At 44.5% G+C, this 25,291-nt stretch overlaps 1 protein-coding gene across 1 annotated transcript; it reads right to left on the reverse strand.

Annotated features, from left to right (window-relative positions):
* Positions 1-265: 265 nt before the first annotated feature.
* On the reverse strand, positions 266-22,585 carry ttc9b (tetratricopeptide repeat domain 9B). Its single transcript, XM_030107879.1, has 3 exons — positions 22,063-22,585; positions 2,826-3,008; positions 266-751 (listed from the first exon to the last, which is right to left on the reverse strand). Exons 1-3 carry the CDS (start codon positions 22,523-22,525, stop codon positions 657-659), a joined length of 741 nt encoding a protein of 246 aa, XP_029963739.1. The 5' UTR covers positions 22,526-22,585; the 3' UTR covers positions 266-656.
* Between the last annotated feature and the right edge of the window lie 2,706 nt (positions 22,586-25,291).

Genomic DNA, 25,291 nt, shown 5'->3' on the forward strand with positions numbered 1-25,291 from the left:
CGCCCTCCTCCTCCTCCCCGGCGCGGTCCAGCGTTCCCGAACCCTCCGGCTCTCCTCGCCGGTTCCACAGACAGCCAGACAGAGAGAGAGAGAGAAAGGCAGAGAGGAAAAGAGAGAGCAAGAGAGCAGAAACAAAATGCAATCTTATGTTCTTAAAACATTGACTGAATCACGCAAATGTCCATTATTCATATGTATGTCTTGAAGCTCCGTTTTCGCTCCACCACGATGACGATTTCTTATGAGTATAATACAGCATCTTCCCTTGTTTTGTTTTTTTTTTTTCATCGATTCTTTTTTTTTTTCTTCTTCTTTTTTTTTCTAACGTTTGCTTGCTGACTGCGTCTAGGGAGAGGAACCACAGCACCTGAGGGAGAAACGGGGAGAAGAGGAGGACGGACAGAGCAGGGGGCAGGGGGGGGGCGGGGGTCCTGCAGGCAGCACTTGATATGTGTCCAGTTTTTTGTCCACCGCAGGCGAGTGACTGGGTCGGTCCTGTCTGTGCTGCTGCCTGCAGTCAGAGGACAGCAGGGAGGAGGGGCGGGGGGGGTGGTCGGAGCGGGACTGCCCGGGGGTTCAAAGGTCAGAGAGGGGTCGCAGGGTTGAAGAGGGAGGGGAGCTGGGGGAGGTGAAGGGAGGGAGGGGGGGGGGGGGGGTCAGCCCTGGCTTTCTTTGCCGCTCTCTCGTTCCCGCTGTCCGCTCTTGCTCATCTTCATCTCCGTCAGCTGGATGTATCGCAGCACGTTGGTGTCTGCGGCACACAGAGGGACAAAGAGTTACCGTCTCATTCTGGGAAAAACTAACATGGCTCTCACGCGAGCACGGGCATTTTAGCGTCACTTCATCGACAGTGGAGCTCGGCACGCCTCTGCCTCACTCTGTACTGCCCAGGTGAAACGCGCTTCACGTTACCACGGCGAGGCAGGAAGCAGCGAGCGAGAGCATAAATCCAAACAGCCCGACGAATCCGGCAATAAATGAGGACATTAAATCAAGGCAATGCTCAAAATGCTCATTGTGTTGATACGGGATCATTTATTAGCCCAATGAAGCGAAACAGCTGGAAGTGAATTCACCGCTTGTATTCATTTGTAGCTTCCACTTGACCAACACATTTGTCAAAGCAGAGATTCAAATTAAAAGCGAAATTATTGATTAATCTCAAAACATAGAAACAAGCAAGAAATATATGAAACACTATGAATCCCGTCGGAAATGTTCAGAAGGAAAACAGGAAGCGTTGGAAGTTTTGGCATTTAAAAGCATGATTTCAGACTGTGTGTAAAGAAACACTTTTCAGCCACAACATCTTACAGATGTGCAGTTCACACGAAAGCCCGGCCACCCAAACACAAACAAAAAGAACGACACCTCAATTATTCAGGAATTTACTTGATTTAATATTGATGTCTTCTTTGGAGGATTAGCGGTTCTGACGTAGGTTTAGTGGGAGAAATGTTTGATCTTGTGGTGTTTATCTAATCTCGTGATTAATGTTTAATTCATCCATCCGTTCTGTATTTCTGCTTCATCAAACTGAGACCTCGGTGAGCTGGAGCCTCTCCCAGCCGCAGGAGCACACATGTGCTCGGCTTCTTACGAAAGTACCAAGTTGGTGGGTGATCAATAAATGTTCTCAGCTGTTCGCCGTGCCAACTGGATCATTAGAGAAAAGGCTGAGCTCACACGAAAAGCACACACTTCACACATTCTCCATATTATCATCATCATCATCATCATCATCACACACTGCATTGTTTGCACTAAATATAAGATACACTGTTGTTTTTATCTTATTATTTACATTTTTTTGACCCGCTGTTTGTGTGTACAGCACCACGCTGCGATCTGCTGGAAGACCAGAGCGAATGGCACGTGCACACACACACACACACACACACACACACACACACACACACACACACACACACACACACACACAGTGAAACTCAGTTTAACAATTTATCATGTCTTCTCCTCTTGATATATTTTCTACAGATCATCTAAATATAAGAAGTCTTTCCAGCAACTATGACAAATTGACTCATTAATTATCTTCAGTTAAACATGATTTTTCTGTGACTGCTTCATTCATCAGAATCACGACTTTGAGAAATCTTTAAATTAACTCATTGCATGTTGGTTAACACCGTCATGGGGAACAGATCTGGAGGCTGACGTTGAATTAAAGATCAGATTCTCTCTGAGCTCTGATAAGACTGAGTGGGAATAAGGATTTGAAGAGATTCCTGGAGTCTCTCATGGAAATTATTTCATTACAGGTGTCGTTTACTGCTTTCTGGTTCTGTCTTGGTCTTTAGATTCAATCAATTCTGAAAGTAAACTTAAGCGACATCACCGTCAAAACTCTGAAACATGGATCTAACACTCAAGCTTCTGCTCTTCCCTCTAAATTCAGCTCTTCTGATTGATGACATGTTGACGAAAAGGACAAAGGGGTGAAATCTGGAGTTCTGTATTCAGATTAATCTGATCATTTTCCCATACTTCAATGTTCTTAACTATGCAAAATATAAAAGGGACATAATGCAAGAAAGGATAATGAGGATATGTTAGTTAGTATCTCTGAGAATGTCTATCTTTGAATGATATGAATCCATTGGTAATGAAACAACACAAAGAATTCTTCTTGGCAGTTCGATATTGAGATATTTATAATAAATCTATCATTATCACCTTATCAAAATGTGTAATTCATACTGTACATATTAAAATCAGTCTTAATTTACAGATTTGAGGGTTCTGACATGTGGTTTTCTTCCTTTCTGCTTCTCTTTGGTATTGATCCCTCGGTTCATTCTCACCTGTGGGTTCACGATTCTTGGCATCACGCAAGTATCGCAGGGCACATTCATAATCGCCCAGGTGGTAGAAGGCGATGCCGGCCCGGTACATGGCCTTGAAGTGGTCTTTCTGGTGGCTCAGCACCTTCAGACAGTATTCCTTCACTCTCTCGTAGTTTACCAGCTCAGACTGCAACAGACAAGCTGTGGAGAGACGAGACGAGCAACAAGTCAGTGCTTTGAAGAGACGCTTTAAAGCAAATACACATGAAACATCAGCGTCATTTCGTGGATTCAAACACCTCGAGTGAAGTTAGAACGGCAAGCAGGTCCCACGAGTGAGAAGCAAAGATGGGAATATCATGCTGCTGCCCCCACTCTGTGCCTTTTAATAGAGGCACAGTGAAATTTAGCCTGAACAGAGCTTCCTCAGGGTGGCAGTGAGCCGACTATAAATAGCCGCGACCAACGTCTCACAGCGGAGAGAAAAGAAAAGACAAAAAGTGGTGCAAGCAGTTTGAGCCCCGGGGCAGAAGAGTCGCATCTCTGTGTGCTGCTGGTGAGCTCCACATGTAAAATAGAGGCTAAATGGAGGGAAAACACACGCAAAAAAAGATTTTTCCACGTATCCCAAAAAGGAGATGTAAACTTAAACCAGTTGAAAAATAAAAGGAGAAACAGTGAACAGTCAAGCTGTCAGTTATCAGTCCTGGAGATCACTGCAGCGGTCCTCAGCAGCTGTGAGATCAAAATAACTTCATTAGTAACCGCACACACACACACGCACACACACACACACAGCTTTTAGCCCAGCAAAGCTTTTAAACGCCTGCTGATGGCTCAGATATCTGATCACTCAAACACTATTCCTCTGGCGATCACAACCACTTCTACCTTTTTCCCACCACCACTCTCTCTCCCTTTATCTGACGTTATACCTCAAAATATTCCTCTCTCTCTCTCTCTCTCTCCCTCCCTCTCTCTCTCTCCTGGTGTGTCTCACAGCCGTACCCTGCAGGGCTCCTGGTCTGACTCCTTCCTCCCCCTTTCTCCCTCGGAGTCTGCCCTTGACACACAGACAGCTCTGTGAATAGCATGAGTCAGGGACTGTTAGCAGGGTGAGTCAGGAGCGAGAGACGGAGAGACGGGGGGGAGAGGAAGAGGAAGAGGAGGAGGAGGAGGTGTGTGTGTGTGTGTGTGTGTGTGTGTGACTGTGAGCGTGGGGTTAAAGTCCTGTGGGAGAATGCAGGTGAGAAGAAGGGAGCGGGCGTTAAAAGCAGTCAGTGGCCCTCCAGCTGGGAGCAAGAGCCAAACGCTCACACGAAGACACACACACACACACACACACACACACACACACACACACACACACACACACACACACACACACACACACACACACACACACACACACACGCTATCCTTCACTATGCAAAAACACTAAATAATTCATAGTGGCTATGAGGGGGAAAAAACTATTTCAATAATAATCAATATGTTTTGGGTACTTCGTGGATGATGCAGTTAGCTGTTGCAGAGTGTGTTCATGAGTCGCTCCGGCAACACGAGACGGCCAGTCTCTTTAATTGACCTTTTAGCAATTAATTCAACCATGTTCAGGACTAACACATAACGATATTGATTCCTACAGGCAAAAGATAGAGTTTAACATTGTCCTTTAAAGTAATTTATCTAATTCTATTCTCATCATGATAAACATCATTCACATACTTTCCTGCAGTAATATGTATAGAGGAGGAGATGAGGGCAGTTTTTTGGCGTTGATCTGTGGCAGTGTCAGAGATCTATGCATTTTGACTTACAACTCTGCTTTTCTATAAGGAAAAAAAAAATCTGCTATAAAATTCTGTCTCCCTCTCTCTCTCATCTAAACACTGCACATAAATACACACACACACACGCAGGCATGCATATATGAATTATGCTCTGGCGCAGTAAAACTAAAACAGCCCATCTGGTCCTTTGAGCATGTTATCTCTGAGTGTATTTTAAAATGTTTCCTTCTGTGGAGCCCTCTAATCTCAATCATCTGTATGAGAGTTGTCATAAGCGCCGTATAAAACGTCCTAATTCCATCATTATTTGCCAGATGTACTCTCAAGTCCTTTAACAGTAAAAGGAACAAAAGCAAGCCTGACAATCCTCTTATGTTCAGTGAGTCGGTCCAGAGCGGAGCGGCAAGGTCGAAGCTGTTTCCCGTCTTCGGCCGCTCAGGTCGGTACGGTGGGATTCACCTCAGGTACCCTCTACCGCCGCCGCGCACCTTTCTCTACTCCGTGCTCCTTTATTTGTTTTTGCATCTGCACCGGCTACCATCGGGAGAACTCTCATCCCGGCACGCACGCCCATCCATCATCGGCCTCCAGCGGAGGACGGCAGCAGAGCTCTCAGAGTATTCAGTTACAGTCCATAATGGCTTAATGGCTGATGCAGTTAGGGAGTATACGGGCGCCGACACGCCAGTGTGCGCGGAACACAAACTCTCCGAATAGCACAAAAAAGTCGGCGGGTGACTGTAAAATGTGCTCCACATGTGACACAAACAAGTGTTGGACAAGAAAGCACAATCGCTGGCGGATGAGTTAAATGCGACTTCACAAATAGACACAGTGTGCAGATAAACACACAAAAGCGGCGTGCACAAGTGATGACCGGCCGGCCCCACCCTCCCGGCCCATTAGGCAGATGGATGGCATGCCAGAGGAAATGCAGAGTGTGGTGAGATGCATTATGGGTGTGATAATGACAGGGATCATCAGGGCAGGTTGGGCAGGGACACGGACGGACGGACGGACGGACGGACGGACGGACGGACCTAGAGGCCTGATGAACACAGTGTCACTGGAGCCAGAGTGTCCCCATCACTGAAAGGGCTTCACTGTCTGAGTCCCGCATTAAAAAACAGCGACGAGGCTGCAGGTGCAGAGATTAGAACTCCCACGAATAGACGGTTGTGAAATATTTAACATATGAGAAATAAAGAAGAGGAATCCATTTTCTGCAACAAAAGGACTTTAACCTCTTTGCTTTTCCTCGTTAGGAGACCGGACTGTTTCATTACTGCAAGCTGAAAACGATTTTTACATTTTTAAATGTAAAATAAGATCGCATCCTTTATTGGTTGACCCACACACGAATCTTCTTCTCTTTAACATCAAATGAGTGGCCGGTTGCGTATCTGTCCCAATACAGTGCAGCACATCAGGAAAGGCGAAAACAAAAGGGGAGCGGTGTTTAAAAATGCATTCACTCCTCCAAACCGAGGAGACGTGTGGAGTGTGAGAGTGCGAAAATGTGTATTGATGCATCTGCCTGTGTTCATGTGACTGTGCGCTTGTGTTTCTCGTGTGCTGTGAGAAGTGTGGGGGTGTGGGAGTGGTTAACACATGCTCAGGAGCCCCGCTGCTTTGCCTCAAGCGTCATGTCTGGAAAAAAAAAAAAAGAATAAAGAAAACAGGCATGTGTTCATTTATCAGATGGAGTCCCAAAGCCTGAAAAATAAAAGATTAACAGAGCTTTAAACAAGAGAGGAAAAGAAGAGGGACTGGGAGCGATGGAGGACAGAGATAGAGAGAGCAGCAACCAAACAAAAATCCAAAGACAGCTGAGGGAAACGACGCACAGAAGACAAGAGCAGAGAGATTCATGTGTGAGCTTTCGCTTTGTCGCCTTCTTATCAGATGCAGAACATGAAGAGGAAGCTTCAGTCACTGCTACCCAGTCAGCGAATAAAGACATCAAAATACACAGTTCAACTCCTGCCTTAAAGACTTCTTAAAATACTATTTTTTTTCTCAGAAGCCTTCCTGTTTGTTTCATTAACTCAGGTTTTCACAGATTATTTCTTTGTTGTAGCAGAGGTTCGTAGTGAGTCAATTTCCAAAATTGAATAAATCGTTGATTTCAGTGGCGACAGTTTTCAGCACATCTGAACCAGTTACCCGTTAAATCACTAAAATTAGTCTTCGAATAGCTTCATTTTGATAAAAGTTGCCGATCCCTCTCTTTACCCCAATGGAAAGCTTATTTATTTAATTCATGTTTTGAGTGGTGCAGTGTGTGAGCAGAACAAGCATTCGTGCTATGAAGAGCAAAGAGTGTCTGTGGGTTGTGTTCATACAGAGTGAGCCAAATTTTGAAATGAAAACATCTTTACACCAATAAACAGGTGTGAGATCAACGTGAGCAAGAGGGCGTGGCCATCCTGGTGACCAGGACGAAGCAGAGCTGCCTGGCTGCGGTGGTCGTGTACGCTTCTTCAGACTCTACTGAGCCTCCTGTTCATTGAAAGAACAAACTGCCAATATGTTTTGTTCCTTCAGATTTTGATCGCCCAATCCACTTAAAAAGTAAATAAATTAACAACAAACAGATGCTGCTTGATATTTGCAGAACAAATATGACAATTTTTTCATGAAAGCAACCCACATATTCAGATTTCAACCGTGGTGTCATTTAAAAAGGAAAGAACCAGGCTTTTCTGGTGCCGAGAAGCCTTGTTACAACAATGAAATAAACGAATACTGAACATATAGTATTTCCGTGCCGTTTGTGAAATGCTTATATATAATTTTATTCATTTCTCTCTCTCTTTTTTTTTTTTTTTTTATTTATCATCCTCTCAAAGAAGTCCTTCTATTTCTTGCGCTGTGTAAATAAGCAGCTATGAGGCACTTTGCCAGCTGCTGTCTGGTCATTCCTGCAGCTTACGCTCCATCTGACAGGTTTCTCTGAAAACTCTCCCTTGAAACACTTGACTTGCGCATAATGTTTAAATTGATATTTTGCTTTTCGGAGAAGGCCGTGGGTTTAATTTGCAGCCGGGGTTTCCCATGTGAGGTCTGCAGTTTCTGGTGTGTGGATGGATTTTCTTCGGTATCCTCCCACAGGCCAAAAAAAACAAACGAAAAGATGGATAAACTGTGTTGTATCTATTCTTCTCTTGCAGGCATTCCTTGTGTCATAATTTTAACTAATCCCTGCACTTGTCTTGTGTTTATATGCATTGTTTAAAGTAATTCACTCTGCACAGCAGCAAAATGATCAAAATTACGATACGCATATCGCACTGGTTTGTGCACAGAATGTGCCATAATAATACACTTGATTGGCCTCGCAGGTGTTTGAGCTCAGCGTCCCTCTGGACTCGTGTCCCTGCGTCTCTCCTCCGTCCTTCTCTGTCACACCAGCTGTGGCACACACACCGCCATCCAGCTGATTTAAAGCCACCGGTGGCCCTGGTGATTAGTCTGCTGTCCATCACCTTGTAATTAGTTCTGTGGGAAGATAATGATGGATGGAGAGACCTATCACTCTCTCTCTCTCTCTCTCTCTCTCTCTCTCTCTCTCTCTCTCTCTCTCTCTCTCTCTCTCCCTCTCTCTTTCTCCCATGCTCCTGGTTTTTCTCCATTTAAGCTGAAGATGCCTCCATCTTTGGCCCCCTTCATTTACGGCTCCTCCGGTTCTCCCTTTATGTGTCCCTGTGCAGCCCTCGTCTCGTCTTTCACTGCAGCCTCTTTAAACAATGTCAAACCGCTGGAAAGGACTTATTTAAAGAGACAAACGAGCCATGCCAAATCATCGTCGCCAAATTGCATGGTGCATGTGTTTTTAAAGCCGAACGTGATCCTGGACGGAGACGTCACGGCTCTCGGCCTCTCCAGGCCAACTAAGAATAGCTCCACCCAGAGCATTTTCGCAAATGTCTTCTGCAGAGAGTCGGGGCCACAGTTCAGCGCTCGCTCTGCCATCATGGTTCATCTGCACTGACGTGACACAGCGTTTAGTCCACTTTCACCTGCAGCCAGTCGCAGTATAGTCTGGCTTTCTCTTTTTCATCCTTCTGCATTTTTCTGTCTACATTTCATCTCTGCTACAGTGGGTCAAATACTCTGGATTGTCTGGAAACTGCAGCACTTTCTGCTTCATGCATTCAGTGCTATTTCTAGATCGCTGTCGGCCTTCTCTCAGGTCTGCTTCATCCCTCCGTGTGCACAGCAGATGGATGGATGGGTAGACTGTCATTGTATATCCTGAAAGACACCTTAATGTAAAATGTATTATTGTTGTTATGAACTGCCCGGTTTTCCTCACATAACAGTACAATTAATTTCTGGTTAATTATCTTTTCTCCACATTTCCCTGATGACCAGTTTCTCAAGTCCACTTGCTGAGCTACAATGCCGAATTTCTTGGGGATCAGTAAGGTTTGATTTTATAATCTCTTCTTCTGAAAGCTGTCTCGATGAAGCTGTCACTCCCAAAAACGTTCTGAATCACGAGGTTGGCAGCTCTTCTGTATCACTCAAAATGTGACAGAAGGATTATAAAATAGGCGATTCCCCTCAGAGGAAATATACATAATGACTTCTGTGATTCATTATTACACCGAGGCGATAAAAGCTCATCTTGTCGTTAAATAACATTTTGCTTTAAACAAGCCGAGCAGATGATCTCTTTGATTGTGTGTCACTGTAGCAGAAGACTAATGCAGCTCCATATGGTGTCAAAAAACCCCTCCATAATTGCTCCATCTTATGGCTCCTCCGTGGCTGTTTGAGTGTCTGAGACCACCGTAGGGCTCCTGTGGGGATCGTTTCAAACGGCGAGAGCTGGGACCAGCCTCATAATGAGACGGCCACTTCGCCTTTCCAACAACTCTGGTGATTCTTCAAAAACCTGAGTGCATGTCAGAGGGAATTCTATGTGACAGAGGCCTGATTGAACTGGAGGTCTTCATCATGACACTCAAATAAATAAAGGGTCGGTTTAGTAGTTCAGGGTTTAACTAATTCGGGTTTGTGTCCAGGATAAGATGAGGGAATCGATATCAGTCTGATAAATATGGTCATTTCAGCGCAAGAACCAAAGCAGTTACCTAACATCTGCTGCAGTCTCGTTTATAGATTCTCATTATGGCCACATTTCAACTCCACTTTTTCTAATTCTGAATACATAAGTAGGGATGTTGTTGATATCATCAAATCCTTGAAGTGCCTATAAAGTGTCACGATTTAAAAGTAAGTGGGAACACGTACTGTGCAAAATCACGAGGAACCCAGACCTAATCTGTCATCTTAAATGTAACAAATCATCGGTTCTAACTGAGCAGCTCATTTTCCCATCAGGCCAGTGCGGATGAAAGCCAGCCTGGTGCTGCATTGTAGTGATACGGAGATAAATAGAAACACTTTACTCATCTGGAACACAATCTATAACAACACAATTAATGGAACACAATGAGTTTATCTGAACGATGTGAATCTGAGCCTCACGGTAAAGATGATCGATCATGTATGACTTATAGATAAATGGACTTTGATATCATTCTGTAGTATTCCAGTGGTATAGCAGTCAGGATGACTGTTGGTCTTAATAACATACCAATAATGATGATCCATGAAAGTTTTGATCTGTGTTTTTACATGTGGATTATGTGCAGAAACATCTGAACAAGACTTGTTGATTCACCTAGTTTTTTTCAGCCTTTGTGCAAAACCAACCCAAACAGCTGCAGGGAGACAGACACACTATCTGACTGACTGTATCTTCAAAAGCAAAACCTGTGCTTCCAAGCTGCAGTATGTACTTTGTCATTATATTTTCCAGCCTGACAGCATTAATCACGCCCCCCCTCCAGATGTCCCCGGCATGTTGGTAACCTCATGACACCGACAACTGCTGGGAAATCAAACGTATTTGCAGGGATTACCCACGGTGCAGCATTGATCCTGCGAGTGAAAGCAAATCAGGGAAGCAGATTATTCTGTTAGATCTCGCAGAGTGAAGAGCAGAGGAGAGAAAAGCCCCATTGTTTGTTGTTCTGACTTTGTTCCAGAACAGACCAGAAGTTTCAAATCTCAAGCATCACTTCACCCACACGCTCTTGCCTTGCATATCACTTTTTTTTTTTCTTCCCGGATGTGCTCCTGTCCTACCTCACATTGTTTAATATGCACTTTTGCTCACTCTCCAAAAATAGTCCTGACTCAGGATTAATGCTCATCTGCTTAAATATTTATACAAGTGAGGAAGCTATCGCCTTGATGACTTGGCCGGCATGAAATCATCTGATGCATTTTACTGAAGGCGGCAATTCCCAGCATTTCCCTCAGTCTGTACCACCAGCAGCAGGTCGTTCTAGGGTTTGTTGACACCTGTAGAGGAAGTGAAGAGCGCTTTATCTTGCCTTGATTTTATTTAGCTAATTTCTTTTGCTGATATGTTTTTTTTTTTTATCTTGTGTCTGAAGGCGAAGTGAAAACCCGGGACTTTGCTGCTTGTAACATCATGAGTAAAAACAGGCTCTGAAACGGCAGATAAGTGCAGTTTAATAAAGCATGAAAAAGACATTTATGAGGTTTTATCTGGAGTTGAACTCCCGGACAGGGATGTAATTCGGTTGCGGCTTGAAGCCAGGCCATTATCTAACCGGTGAAGTCATCCGCGGACCGAGGCAGACTCTCGTCTCCTGCTCAGCAGATCCTTTGGCCTCCGTCTTCTGCTGCTGTCAAGCACGCTGGTCTCCTCACTTCTGACCAACCACGCTCAACTCAAACACCGCAGAGTGAAATCAATGCCGTGTCTGACTGTGCAAAAGCACTTTCTTTATCTTTCCACCGTCACTCGGGTCATCCGTGTACAACAGATGTGAGGAAAGGGTTCAGTGTGTTTCCAGCTGAGAGAAATGAAAACCAGAGGAACCTGCCAAGTGGTTTGTCTCAGATTTTCATGGAGTCATGCTTCATCAGTGAGGTGGTGAAGCGTTCTGACTAAGCATCTGAAGAAGATTAATGGCTAAAGCTTGTGCTTTATTATTATTATTTGTTTTAAATGACACAGGACTGCGCAGCAACTTCTGTTGAGACCTTCTTTGGAGCAAGGCTACAGGAAATAACAGTGCAGAGATATTATCCAGCAGGGGACAATATGGATCTACTGCCAAGCACCAACAAGCTGAGAATTGAATTGTTCAAATGATTTTCTACAGGAGAGACACAAACACTGCAAAAGCCAATTATGAGTTGCGCGTTAACCGACCAAACATCGAGGGAGGAAGTCACCTGAAGTATCTCATTCTGATGAATCTCCTCATTTCAGCACGGTCCTCAAATCTGAATCAGTGAAACCAACATGTGTGCACAATTTAGAGTCACCAATAAATCAAACAGTCTTTAGATTGTGGAAGAAAGTCAGAGTGCCAGCAGCAAGCCTACAAAGGCCCAAGAAGAACATTAAAACTCCACAGTTTTTGACGGGAAGCCATGATGGATCCTATCCTCTCGTCAATGTTTTTGATTGATGAACGTTGATTGAAATTGTTCGATTATATTAAAAGTGTAGAATTACACAAAGCACACAAAATAATGTTAATATCATACACAAATCTTCAGAAGTTTTTCTGTTCTCAGTGTGTAGTGACACATTCACAGAGAAAAGTTTTGCAGTTGTGGTTGTTGATGGCTGTTGGGCTGTTTCTGTGGTTAAATGTGAAGAGACGAACAGATGCTCCCTGGTGCATTCATGTGGGTCTTTCGGGTGAAGCAGGGCCAATTATGAGTGAAATGAAAACTTCAAAAGGAACCTGTGGGCTTTTGAAAGTAGCGATCCTTTGTTTTCTCCAGAGAATCACAGTTTCACTTGGAGAATGAAGTTTATGGGAGCGGAGTCGAGGCAGTTCAGGTAAATATATGAGACTCCTTCATCAGTCCTAATTTCTCCTGAGACACTTACTGTGATCGTTCTGACTGTGGCGCAGCGAACAGAACACTTTGTCTTAATGACTCTGTCATTTTCACGCTCCACTTCGTCTTTTTTATGATCTGATTCCTATAAATGTAACCTCCTCAGCGACAGTAGCCTGAGGTACATTTCCGCCGCAGAGCTATTCAATCCTTCACTAAAAAAAAAAAAAAAAAAAGTGGCTCTTTGATAGTAAACCAAACAAGAAACACATCCAAAGAATAACTTCCACCTGCTACTTGGCCACTTTCAGTGTTGGATTTTAAATGTCGTCTGCAGCTGTTGTACATTTGAGTTAAATTCAAAAATGCATGTGCGCATTAGTAACATGCTAGTTTTATCTCCACTGATGTGTTTTCAAATGCTTTATAATTTCATTTGTCTTTTCCAGCATGAAACGACCCTGCAGGGGAATTAAATCTGTCAAAGATCCTTCAGTGTCCTGAGTGCTGGATCAGCAAAGCAGCCTCACCGCTGCTCTAACATCTCACTGCCTCCACAAACAGGGTTGAACAAGGACGAGTTTTCAATGTCACCCTCTGGCAGGCGTGTTATAAAGCATTCACTGTCAGGTTGGACCGGGCTGAGCAGGGAAAACTCCCGATAGCAGCCAGCATGGCTTTTCTTTTTTATCGGTGCGGAGCTTTGCAGATGACTTTAAGCGGTGAATTGGTTTACGCTGCACCGTCCAGCAGAGCACGAGGGGTGTTAGATATGCACAAATAGTTCAGCAAATTCTCATTACTGGTGGCTTACAGAGGGGAGATATTCTGGATTTCTCAGTCTGTCTTCCTATTCCGCTCGCTCTCCCTCTCGCTCGCTCTCTCAGGGTGTCAGGAAAGGGTTTGTGTTCGAGCCACGACTTTCAACTACTGACCAGAAAGAGCTCTGACGGACACATTCAATTTATTCATCACGCCACACAACTGTCAGCCCACATCAGCAAAGGATTTGATTTGAAAAGAGGAGCGAGAGCTCCAGTAAACCTATCACAAACACGCACTTTCATGGAAATGTGGCCCACATACTGAGATCATCTCCACATTTCTTTCTTAATATATATATATATATATATATATGTATATATATATATATATATATATATATATATATATATATATATATATATATATATATATATATATATATATATATATATATATATACATATAATTTTTTATGTATATACACAACTGCTGGATAAAGAAAGCAGCTGGATAAAAAAAAGTCATAAAGAAATTACAAACACGTGACTTTGCTCTCACACTCAAAAGCAATCACAGTTGTATGTCTCAGATAACTGTTCAGGCTCTTATCATTTCCATTGATATACTTTAAGATTTTATGGATGAACAAATTAGACCAACCAACCAATCAACCAACCAACCAACACACACCTATACATGAAGCTCTGGGGTCTAACCAGTGACTGAAATACATTTAGGTTTATTAATGACTCCAAAATGAAATTAAGTTGTTCTCTTTCTATGATAAAATTAATTTCTGACTGAGTCTGTTCCTTTTTCGAATTCAAAACCCTATCCAACTGAAAACTGCCTTTCACATGTTTCCATGTCACTGTATGTTATGATGTTCACCCTGGTGTTATTAGGAAATCATCCATTGTCTTCACCATGCTACAATTTAATGAAACAATAAAACAAAATACATTTTTTTAACTCCAGCTAAAGGCTGAAAGCTCTCATTTCTCCCTTGTCCTCTCGGTTCAGCTCGCCATGCGTGCCCTCCCTCTTCCCTTCCTCCCTGACAAATGGCTGAATCTTATTTACTCTTGTGACAGGAGTCATATGGGCCTGTCAGAGTTGTGATATAAATCTGTTTGGCCTGAATTGGATTTCTCAGTGCAGTGGAGAGAAAACAAAAAAAAGGAAAGAATCCTCGACAATACAAAGGAAGCTCCAAAAACCCCGTTTTATAATCAGATCATATTCAAGGCTCCTGTCCGGTTCCTCCCTTTGGTTTCACCCCCTCCCTCCCTCCATCCATGACTTCTCACTAACCCCACCTTCAGATTCCTCCATCTCTGGACGGTATAGAGGGCGGTACAGTATGACCGTACAGTAGAGGGAGTGCCAGTCGTACCCCCGACAGCAGCGCCGCGCCATCTGCAGCTCTGGCACTCCGCGGCTTCATGGCTCTGCTCTGGCCGTCTCTCTAACAGCAGACGTGCACAGAGGGAGGAAAAACACCAACCAAACCTTTTCCCATCCCCCTTCTAACTCTCGCATGGTCTCTCTCCTCATCCTCCTACAGTACCAGCACGCCACAGATAGCTTATTTCTGCTCTCCGAAGCACCGAGCAAGTCTGCTCCCAGCCTCTTACACAACCGAGGTTTTTCCTCACGTTAACCCCTCTATTTTCACATTTCTTCTCACCCCCGTTTCTTCTCCGGCTCGCTCTTTTTCTGCCTTTATCTCATGTTCTCCACCACGTCCCCTTGTGACTGAGCTGGCAGGAGATGAAAGGGGGGAGGTTTTCTACTCTATCTTGCCGTGGTAAGCAGGCATTGACTGTTCCGGAGCGCGGACTGGTAAAATCACTAGTCTACTTGATGTTATTCAAATGCAGTTCCAGCATCTCCACATCGATTGGAACGTGTGAGGAAGGAAGTGAACCTAGAGCGCAGACGGAGGACATGGAGAGCTGTAAAGTCATCAGAATCAGGAAGTAAACTAGCTATGAGTGGTTCCAGGGTTGTGTTGGGTGGGAAAAGGCAGCTGTGGTTTCTCACGACTATGCATCACTGATGTAACTCTTACCTGATTGTTCTTATATTAAAAAAAAACTCTTCTGATTTCCTTTTAAACTCCAACATTATATAAACAAAACTAATTCTTGCTGCTGAACTGGTGTGATTGTACTTTCCTAGAAGCAGCTTGAAGCATATTTCTTTCTTCGCGAGGATTCATAAACAAATACTGAGTCTATTTTACAAAATGATGACGGCAGGATGAGATTATTTAAGGTGCAACAGCACAGCTGGTCTACAAATGAGAAACGCTGGCCTTCTCACTACTCATAGCTGTCAAAAGATGCCGTGCAAAGCGAAAGCAAAGCATATGATCCAATACGATAAACGCTCCAGCGTCTATATACAAAAGACTGCTCCTTTTGTTTGTTCTTCGAGATGAAAACTGTTTGTGTTTTTATTTTCTTTCCCTTAACAGTTTTTTTTTTAATGTGAGAAGTGGGTGGAAATTGCTGGATCATCACCGCTGCCAGCAGAGCGGCTGCGAGCTGCAGCGGTTGAATAAAAAGGTGGCCGCTGTTACGAAACAAACAATTCTGCTCGCCGCCCCCCTGCTGCGTCTCTCCCAAGGCTGCGACTTATGACTCATTCGCAGATTGAGCCGGTCAGGAGGAACAAAGGGAGATTTCAGAAGGAGATCAGAGCGAGCAGGAGTTAATGAAGAGTCAGGCCGATCGCTCTCTCCCGCACTTTCATCCTCTGCGAACACTCTGATGCAAGTTGAACTTATTAAAACTCCACAAACCGCGGCCGGTCAAAGTGCCGCTGCATGATCAATATCAGGAAAATGAGCACCCAAAGCGGAGACTCGGTCGTTATTTCTGTTTGGGCCTCGCTGAGTGCTGGTGGTGGAGGAGGTGGGTGGATTGATGGATGACAGACAGCCTGCCTTGAGCCTGCATGTTGCACCGCTGTGAACTGCGACAGACGCAGATTGTAGCAGCGGCGGCAGCACAGCCTATTTAGATGCGGGCCTGCAGGGAGGCGCAGCCTCCAGATCTCCTTAACGAGGCCGGAAAATAGAACGTCCACCGTCCATCTGCGAGGACGGAATCAGGTGGTGAAACCACGTTTGACTCTGCATGCGGTAAAATAATCACATAATTCTCTTTACAAAAATCCGCTTCCCTCTTGTGTTCTGCATCTCAGTTGAGTCACTCCACGAATGAACAGTAACTTCATTTATACACCACCATGAACACACAGATTCAGTGCTTTGATGAAACAGGATTATGTAATTTAAATTAAAAAAAAAAAACACCATAAACAAGTTGCAAACGAGAACTCAGGGTTTCTGAAAAAGGGCAAAAGAATAATTTTTCAAAACTATTTTAAAAAAACATGGATTGGAAAAAAATCAGGCAAGTATAATGAATAATAATAAAGTGGAAAGACAAAATATATAATACAAAATAAGAGCAGATGATTAGAAATATGACACAAATACATATAATTCCTAAATACACAAAAAAATAAGAAACAATTCTGAGAAAGCAAACCATAACCACACACCTATTAAAGTTATAAAGAGTTTTAAAGAGTTATTTTGATTGATGAATTGAATAAAAGTCACCAAATAGTACCGAAAATGAGAATGTTTTGAGAAATAAATTCAGTGTCTCATGAACACACAGGTGAATGTTTTTCACTGTCCGGAAATATCACTGCTAGGTGACTTCTGTGCTCTATTCTTGACTTGAGTTTGATATTAAAAAAGAAACACACATATTGGAGTGTATGAGATGACAATCTTTCACTCATATCCTCTAAATCCACTGATCGAACTTCGATCGTGTGGCCGGAGCCCCTCCCAGGCAGCTGGGCGACGCTCTGCACAGGTCGCCATTTCATCGTGGGTCAAACCCGGGGAGACGATCACAGATTTACATCCGCTGTCAGATTAAAGTCACTAATTAAGCTAAAAAAAGTACATTTTTACCAGGGCGCCGAGGGAAAATCCACCCACGCACCGGGAGAGCACACAAACACAAAAAGGCCCCGAGCCCAGAGACAGCGAGCCACTGCACCGCCGTCTAGCTCACTGGCTGGAAATGAAGTTACCGCCACTCTGCATGCTTTTCTTACAAAAAAAACCCAATGTATTTATTTGCTGTTGCTGGTCAATGCACTGTTCAGTTAAACTGTTTCAAATAAAAAAAAGGGTGACTTAACTGATTAATTTCATCCTGGGCTCCTCATACGCTTTGTACTGAATTCCATGATTTGAAATCTGAAATACTGAGTGTGCTGTATTTTCCTCTCAGCTCAACCTGATCGAATTTCATTGTCCTTCATTGGATTTTCATTTCGACTGGTGCCAGACACAGGAAAATCCTGTCACCGTCGCAATAAAGTCAGGAAGATAAGGAGCACACACACACACACACACACACACACACACACACACACACACACCGGCGGATAAAAAGCACCTGCACACTAATACACTCTCTTCAGCCAAATCAGCAATCTCAGCAATGTGTAGAGGAGGAACAGCACTGAACATACACACACACACACACACACACATACACACACACACACACACACACACACTTGTAAATATGCACAAAGTGACACATGTAGCTGCTGACACGTAATCACACTCACATGTGTGACTGGCCCTGCCAGCTTGTTGCTCTCTTGTCATACGTCAGAGCCAAAGACAGCCGGCCAATCACAGAGCAGCTCCTCACTCATAACCACGGCGACCACCGTCTGCCCAGCACAACACTGGGACACCGGCGGGGGAGACGCACAGCTGACTGTGTGCACCCGGTCAGTCCCGGCAGGACTTCAGCCCCCGGAGACCCTCCATCAATAACAGTTTGTGACATAATTCAATAGATTCTAAAGGCGGATTCGTTCTTGTATTTAAAATGACCAAGTCATCACTGGCAGTGCTCTCTCTGTGATGGACTGCTGACCTTTTCAAGGTGTACCCTGTTCTTGCCCACAGCCATCTGGGGTCAGCTCACTGACCCGGGGCTCTACGTTGGTCACAGTTTGGAGGTGGATGCATGGTTCACATTATTTCTGTAATCAAAATGGCCTTGTGAGGTTTGAGTTCTTGCCAGTATCTGACATGAATTCCTCTCTTATCGTCCAAAAACACAGGCATACAAAATATCAACACGGCGCAGAAATGCTCCGTCATACGTTGGATTTGCTATAAATACACAGTTTCTTCATGTTGGCTGTTCATAAAGAAAGCACCTGTGTCAGAGTAGGAGGTTTGTGAAATATATCCGCCTTCGGGAGAAACTAGTGGCGGTAGAAGGAGAGCTTTTATGAGATTTGTTCTCACAGAGTACTGAATGAAGGCAGACGGGGGGGGGGGGGGGACCACAACATGACGGAAAGCTCTGAATTTCGAGGGACTTAAGGTGAAATTAAGGGGATTGTGGATAAATGAAGTGGCAGGATGCAGAGCAGACAGCCGCAGTGATTAAACTCACTTTGCAAATCAGCAGGGATGTGGTGTGTAGATAATCAACCACACACACATGCACGCACACACACAGACACACACACACACACACACACACACACTGATATTTTCGCTATTAATAAGGATAAATACAAATATTGCACCCATTGGATGTTTATGAGCTCTTTAGATCGTACAGAAGATGTTTTTGTGAGGATCTGGTCAAAGTTTGCATCGGTAGATGAAATATCTTATGTCAGTTTGATTACCTCAGGTGAGGAATTACAACTACATAATCTATCCTACATAATTAGCTTGATAATTGTTGGGGATCACTCTGTAGAAACTTGACCGTTCATATTACCGTCCGTGATCTCGCTGAAGTGCCTATTGTTCCATGTCCATTAAACCGTGGAATGAGTAGAAAGGGCTGATTTTAATGACTCAGGGCTGCTAATGAGCGCTTGGTGTCGGGTCTCTTTGTGCGCTTCCGTGTGTGCGCGACTGCGCGTGTGTCCTCACTCCTGTTTGCAGCATCAGCAAGGGGAGGGCATGGACAGTATCAATACAGCGTCAGGGAAAAGGCAGAGTGATGGTTGCCATGGTAAATATGACCCCCTGTTGCGTGCCAGCAGTCCCCTCCTCCTCCTCCTCCTCCTCCTCCTCCTCCTCCTCCTCTTCCTCACCCCCTTTCTGTTCCTCTCTCCATTTCCTCTCCGGACCTGCTTTTCCTCTTTTCTGGTTTTCCTGATTTTCTCTCATTCCTCCCATATTTTCTACTTCCACTTCAGTCCTCTTCTTCTTCTTCTTCTTCTTCTTCTTCTTCTTCTTCTTCCTTGTTTCCCTCTTCCTTCTCCCCCGTTCCTCCCCCCCACCTTCCCTCCCTTCACGCCACAGTGGCCATCCTTCGGGCTCCAGACAGCTTTGAAGGCTGCACAACCGCCGACCTTCAATGCATCATGGCAGGACGGGCGGGCAGCGTTGGGACAGCGGCGAGACGCAGCGGCGCCGCTGCAGCCACGCCGCTGCAGCCACGCCACGCTCACAGTCCTGAAATCGCAACATTTACTGGAGATGCGAGGTCTTATAGGTGACATGATGTAGTTTCAGGCTGTAGTTTCACTTAATGTGTCATTAATCACGATCATCATCAGTTCTCTCCGGCTGTCAGCATTCATTAGGGTCTGCTGCACGAACTGGAAACTGGAGTCACACATCAAACATGGCGGAATATCACTGGGTACAACTGGGTATCACTGGGTATCACTTTGTACAACATTTTAGGCCTAATATCATAAAGACACAACCAGGCAACTGAGAGCGAGTTACTATCGATTACTAGGCTGCCATTGTATGCTAAACAGGGTGGATAAAAGGGGGTGGACACAAAAACTAAACAAAAAAATATATATAATGATTTAAATAATATATCAAAGCTTTATAACTACAGTAGTAAAACATACAATTCATTCTTACCTGGACTGGTCAGAGGTTTGAATCAAACTTACATAAGAGGAAACACAAATTGCGTGATATTGTAAAGGGTAAATCTGTTCTGTATTGTACAGTGAAAAACATGGCATGGACATGAGCTCAAACACTTCATTCAACTGAGATAGTTTCTTCTTATATTAGAGACACTGACTACACTGCATTTTCAGAGCAGTGATTCACAATCTGAGGTCTGGGTCCAAACGGCAAAATAAATCTCTAATATTAAAACTCTATATTAAAAACATCCAAGTACCAGGAGAAGAGTTTTCACTGCTGATAGATCCCAGCAACTAAAAGCAATGACATCTTATAGTGTGGGAATGTCTCAGTTGTCCAGCATTAAACTAGAAGCTGGTATTTGATTCTTCCAGATCACATTAAACAATTCTTGGATAAAACTCCACTTTAATCCTGATCACTATTGTTTTCACTAAAAATTGATAATATTAAACACACACACACACGCGCGAGCCTTGCCTCTGAGAGGAGTGCTATGTCTTCCAGTGGCGCCTTTACAACATGTAACATTAGACAGCCAATTACTGTGTTATTAGATCTCAGTACAAGCATGCTGCACGCTTATTGACTCACTGCAGCTGATGAGATTTACTCATTAGGTTTCAAGATTTGGTATCAAATGACAAGACGCTTTAATAGCATCATGGCCAGCATTTTGATTTGTGTGGAACTCAAGCTGGAGTTAACCCGTCTCAGATAAACGAGGCATCATGATGCATCATGAAATGAAACCACATTTTGACTGCTTTTTTTTTTCATCTAGCTGGGAGATATAAAACCTGCAGGAAAGTGGGGTTATAAAAAAAAAACAGCCTTGGAAAAACACTGGATTAATCAGCTGTCAGCAACATATCTGAAAACTGTTCACTACAGTTTTCCCCTACTTCAGATCATTATTAAAATCAATAAGCGTTTCAAAAAGTGATAACAGTCTGAGGAAATCCTATGCTTCAAAAAGATGAATCCTGCTCAGTTTTTCCTGCGTGTGTGAAGAGGAAATTGACTGAAAAGGATAATTAATATTCACCAGCTGCAGCTCCAGTTCACTGTGTCTAATTTTACAGCCATGCTTCAAGCCTTTTTTGTTATAGTTTGCCTTATTTCTGGTGTATCTCATTAGCACTGACACGCTGTAACTAAATGCAGTTACTGGTATAAATAGAATGGAATGGAACAGAGCAGAAAACTACAGTGATATAACAGTGATGAAGAGCCCCATGAACCCGGTAGTAAGCGGTGCCATACACCACACAGCCTTACATCACCTCTCTCCTTACAGCCCGAGTGGAATTTTGATGTGACATCAAGATGAACTTGTCTCATGCATAAGAAAAACCATGTCTACATCCCATAAAACATGAAGCTCCTGGCCTTGATTTTATTTATTCATTGTGGGATTTTTTTCTTTCTTACACTCATCAGAGGTCCTCATCTACAGTGACATAATGATGAAGCAGGGGTGAGCAACAAAGCGCTGGCACACTGACCGTTTGAGAGCCCGAAACTGGCACGACGAGGATCAGAAGTTCTCATTTAGATTGTGATATTTTGTGAGACTGTTTATCTGGACTGAAAAAAAATGCAATAATGTTGCAAATATATTTAACACTTCCAATGCAATCTGGGCATCTGTGTGGTTTTTGTGCCCCGGCCAGGCTCCCCGCTCCTGCAGAAACAACCACAAGCTCCGAGCCGCACGGGTGAACCCGCTGAACCGGAGCGAACAGCGGTGTCAGCAGTCCTCGGCGGCGGAGCGCCGGGAGCACCGGGAGCACCGGCTCACCTGTCAGGCTGTCGTAGCACTCGATCTCGGTGCTCTCCACGGCTCTCCGCTGCTCCTCGGTCAGCTTGGCGGCGGCTTGGCTCAGCAGGTTGACCTCGGAGCCCGTCGTCCCGTCCACCACATGCACGCCTTTCAGCTGCAGCAGCGCCCGGTGGTACTTGCCGATCGCTTCCCGGAATTTCTTCTCCTTGTAGCAGCGGTTGCCCTCCGCCTTGAAGTCGATGGCTTTCTGGATCTTCGTCTCCATCTCCATCTCGGCCGAGCCGGCTCGATGCCCGCCGCCGCCGTCTCCTCCGGCGGCTGCAGCCAGGCTCCGGCCGCCGGTCTCCGGGTAGCTCTTTAGCGTCTTTATCTGGTGCTGCTTGGCCTCCATGTCGCTCAGTGAAGGCGGCCGCAGCGGGCCATGCTGCTCGGACACGGCGGTGTGTTCAGTCGAGGGGGACCAGAGCAGCGTGCTGTGCATAAAGGATGCGGGACGGAGCGGCGGCGGCGGCGGCACCGGAGAGACGACGAGCCCGGAGGAACACGGCCCCGCGCACGGCTCCGGGTCGCTGCATCCACCGGGGGGAGACGCGGAGAGCGGCCGCGGTGAAAGAGGAGCGCGGTGGGGGGGGAAGCTGAAAGCCCCCGCCTCCAGTGAGAGGTTCCCGGCGGTGGAGCGGAGGAGCGGAGGATGCTCGGGGTGGATCTCTGGAAGCAGCCCGAGAGGCACGCGCAGCTTCAGCACCACAGACAGCGCGCGCACGCCACAGCACAGATATATATAGGTAGACATAGACCTATGGCTGTAGACGTAGACTCTTATCACTAGACATAGACCCGTAGAAATAGACGCGTTTTGTGCTGAAGATGCTGTTAGTACGAGTAGGTTAGAACATCTTCAAAATCCAGGTCTCAAATGGTAAAAGTCTTGGTCTGATGATTCTCTGTTTTACTCTCTGTTTAACTTGAACTCAACTGCTTCAAGTTGGTCTTGTCTTTCCCTGGTTACGGTCTTGAGTGCAGCACTAGCAGGTGTTGGGTTTGAAGATGATTCAGGAACTCAAGAACCAAGTTGAAATGTGTGCTTTGTCAGTGTTTCAACAAACAAGAAACAGTCAAATGATGGAAGTGTAGCTCATAAAACAGCAACTTTCCAAGGATTTTAGCTCAAGATGTTGTTCATTCTCGAAGAGAGAAAAACCGAAGGATTTCAGATGATTAGGATAGTTATTGAAACATAACGGTGCATTCATTCATAACGGTGCATTCATTCATGTGCTCTATACTGAGTAAATTGTGAACTGATTTAGACAATAGAAAGTGTCTTATAAATAATTTTGTTGTGACCTGAATAATTAACCTAAAAATGCTGTTTTGATTCAGGGCAAATAAATAAATAGATAAATAAAATAGTTTCAGTGCACAAAAGCATTCCGTTTGTAACAAACCAAACCACTTGAGAAGATCCTCATCCAACATGGCGGCGACACTAAACACGCTCCAGAAGTACACATGAGTCTACTTTCATACATCTATGACGTCTGTGCACGACTACCCCAAGCGCACGGCACTCTGGGAAAAAAAGACAAGTCGTGAGGCGTTGCTGCAGTCCCGAATTTGCATGAAAAAAGCTGAGAAAAACATGCTGGAATACCCCGAATTCACCGATTGAATGTCAAAAAATACATTCTTGGATTAATTTATTCATAACAAAAACATTTATCCGTCATTTAACCATCAATTAAAAACAACATTATTTGCATATTTGTGGGTCAATGGGTGAAAGGTCACGCCCTGACATCATCCCCTGTTTTGTAAGCTGTTTGCTACAGATCTTTATTCTATTGATTAATTATTTCACTTCAGAAGGAGCAGATTACGTCACTCCTTTGTTTGAACGTAGTCCGTCCTTCTGGTAGAGAGCAGGCGGATCCAGGTGAACTCAGACTTTGCTTCAGCTCATGTCTCCCGTGCGAGCATCGCTCCATCCACAGCGACAGATGACTTTAGTTGATAAGGTTTCAAGGAGATGGAGACGGACAGCAGGAGGCTGCAGGGAGCACGAGGAGGAGGAGGAGGAGGAGGAGGAGGAGGAGGAGGAGGAGGAGGAGGAGGAGGACAGCGACCTCAATGGGGAAATAATGTTCATTACACTCATGTTGATGTAATGTGTGGTTCACCTGAGGTGCACCAGCCAGACAGCCTGTCCCTGCAGAGAACAGCATATTCTTTCCAGAAACTGCCCAGTGCTTTTACAACGAGGTAACCTCGTTTTCACTTGATTTAATGCTCATCTTGCTTCCCTGAGGTGTGATATATCTAGATAATAAGCAGCCGAGGGATCCCCGAGTCCTGGAGTGCATCGTCTCAATGACACCAAGTTGTTCAAACATTTATCTTTGCATCTGGGCTTGCAGCGTGGTATATGGATTACAGCTCTGTGCAGCACCAGGGAGTGCTGTTATTTTGACGAGAACCAGCAGGGAAATAAACATATCTGAGTAATTAATCAGTGCAAATCTCAAAACATGAGTCAGACAATAAAGTTGACAAAATATTATTAATTTGCATCTTATCCCACTGCAGCCATATCCAAGCTAGGATAGAGTTAAATCCTGTTCTTTATGCTTCACATCATAGTCTGTACACATTCATAAGACTTTTTTTCCATGTTGAAATGATAGTATTACAGAGTTGCTGCAGATTTATTGATGGTGCATTCACAGCACCACAAAGGACTGAGGTCTGAGACTGTGGAGGTCGTCTGAGTCCAATGCAGTGAACTCATTTTTATGTTCAAGAAGCCAAATTGTGACGATTCAAGCTTATTCTACTGAGGTGGCCGTCAAATGAAGACACACTGTGCTCATAAAGGGATAGTAGGGAACATAACTTGCAGGAGCGGGTGTGTCTCCCACTTTTGCGTGTCAGCACCTCAAGTCACCTTTGGTGTTCTGTCTCTAGCTTCTAAAAGTCACAGCAGGCATCGACTCATTAAACCAGGAAATGGTTTCCGATCTTCTATTGCCAGGTTTTTGTGAGTTAGTGTTCATAATAGCCTCTGATTTCTGTTCTTTGCTGTCAGAACTGGCATTCATTGACCTCAACAAGCAGTAAAGCAGTGATCCTTGTTTGGATTAACTGTACAATTGTTATGTGTAACAGTGAGACTAGTTAGCCTAGTCATCAGTGAAACGTCCTCCAAAACACTCGACCTGACTCAGGTCAAGTCCAGTTGACCTGATTT

The sequence above is a fragment of the Salarias fasciatus genome, chromosome 14, assembly GCF_902148845.1.
Source record: "Salarias fasciatus chromosome 14, fSalaFa1.1, whole genome shotgun sequence".
Taxonomy (NCBI): Eukaryota; Metazoa; Chordata; class Actinopteri; order Blenniiformes; family Blenniidae; genus Salarias; species Salarias fasciatus.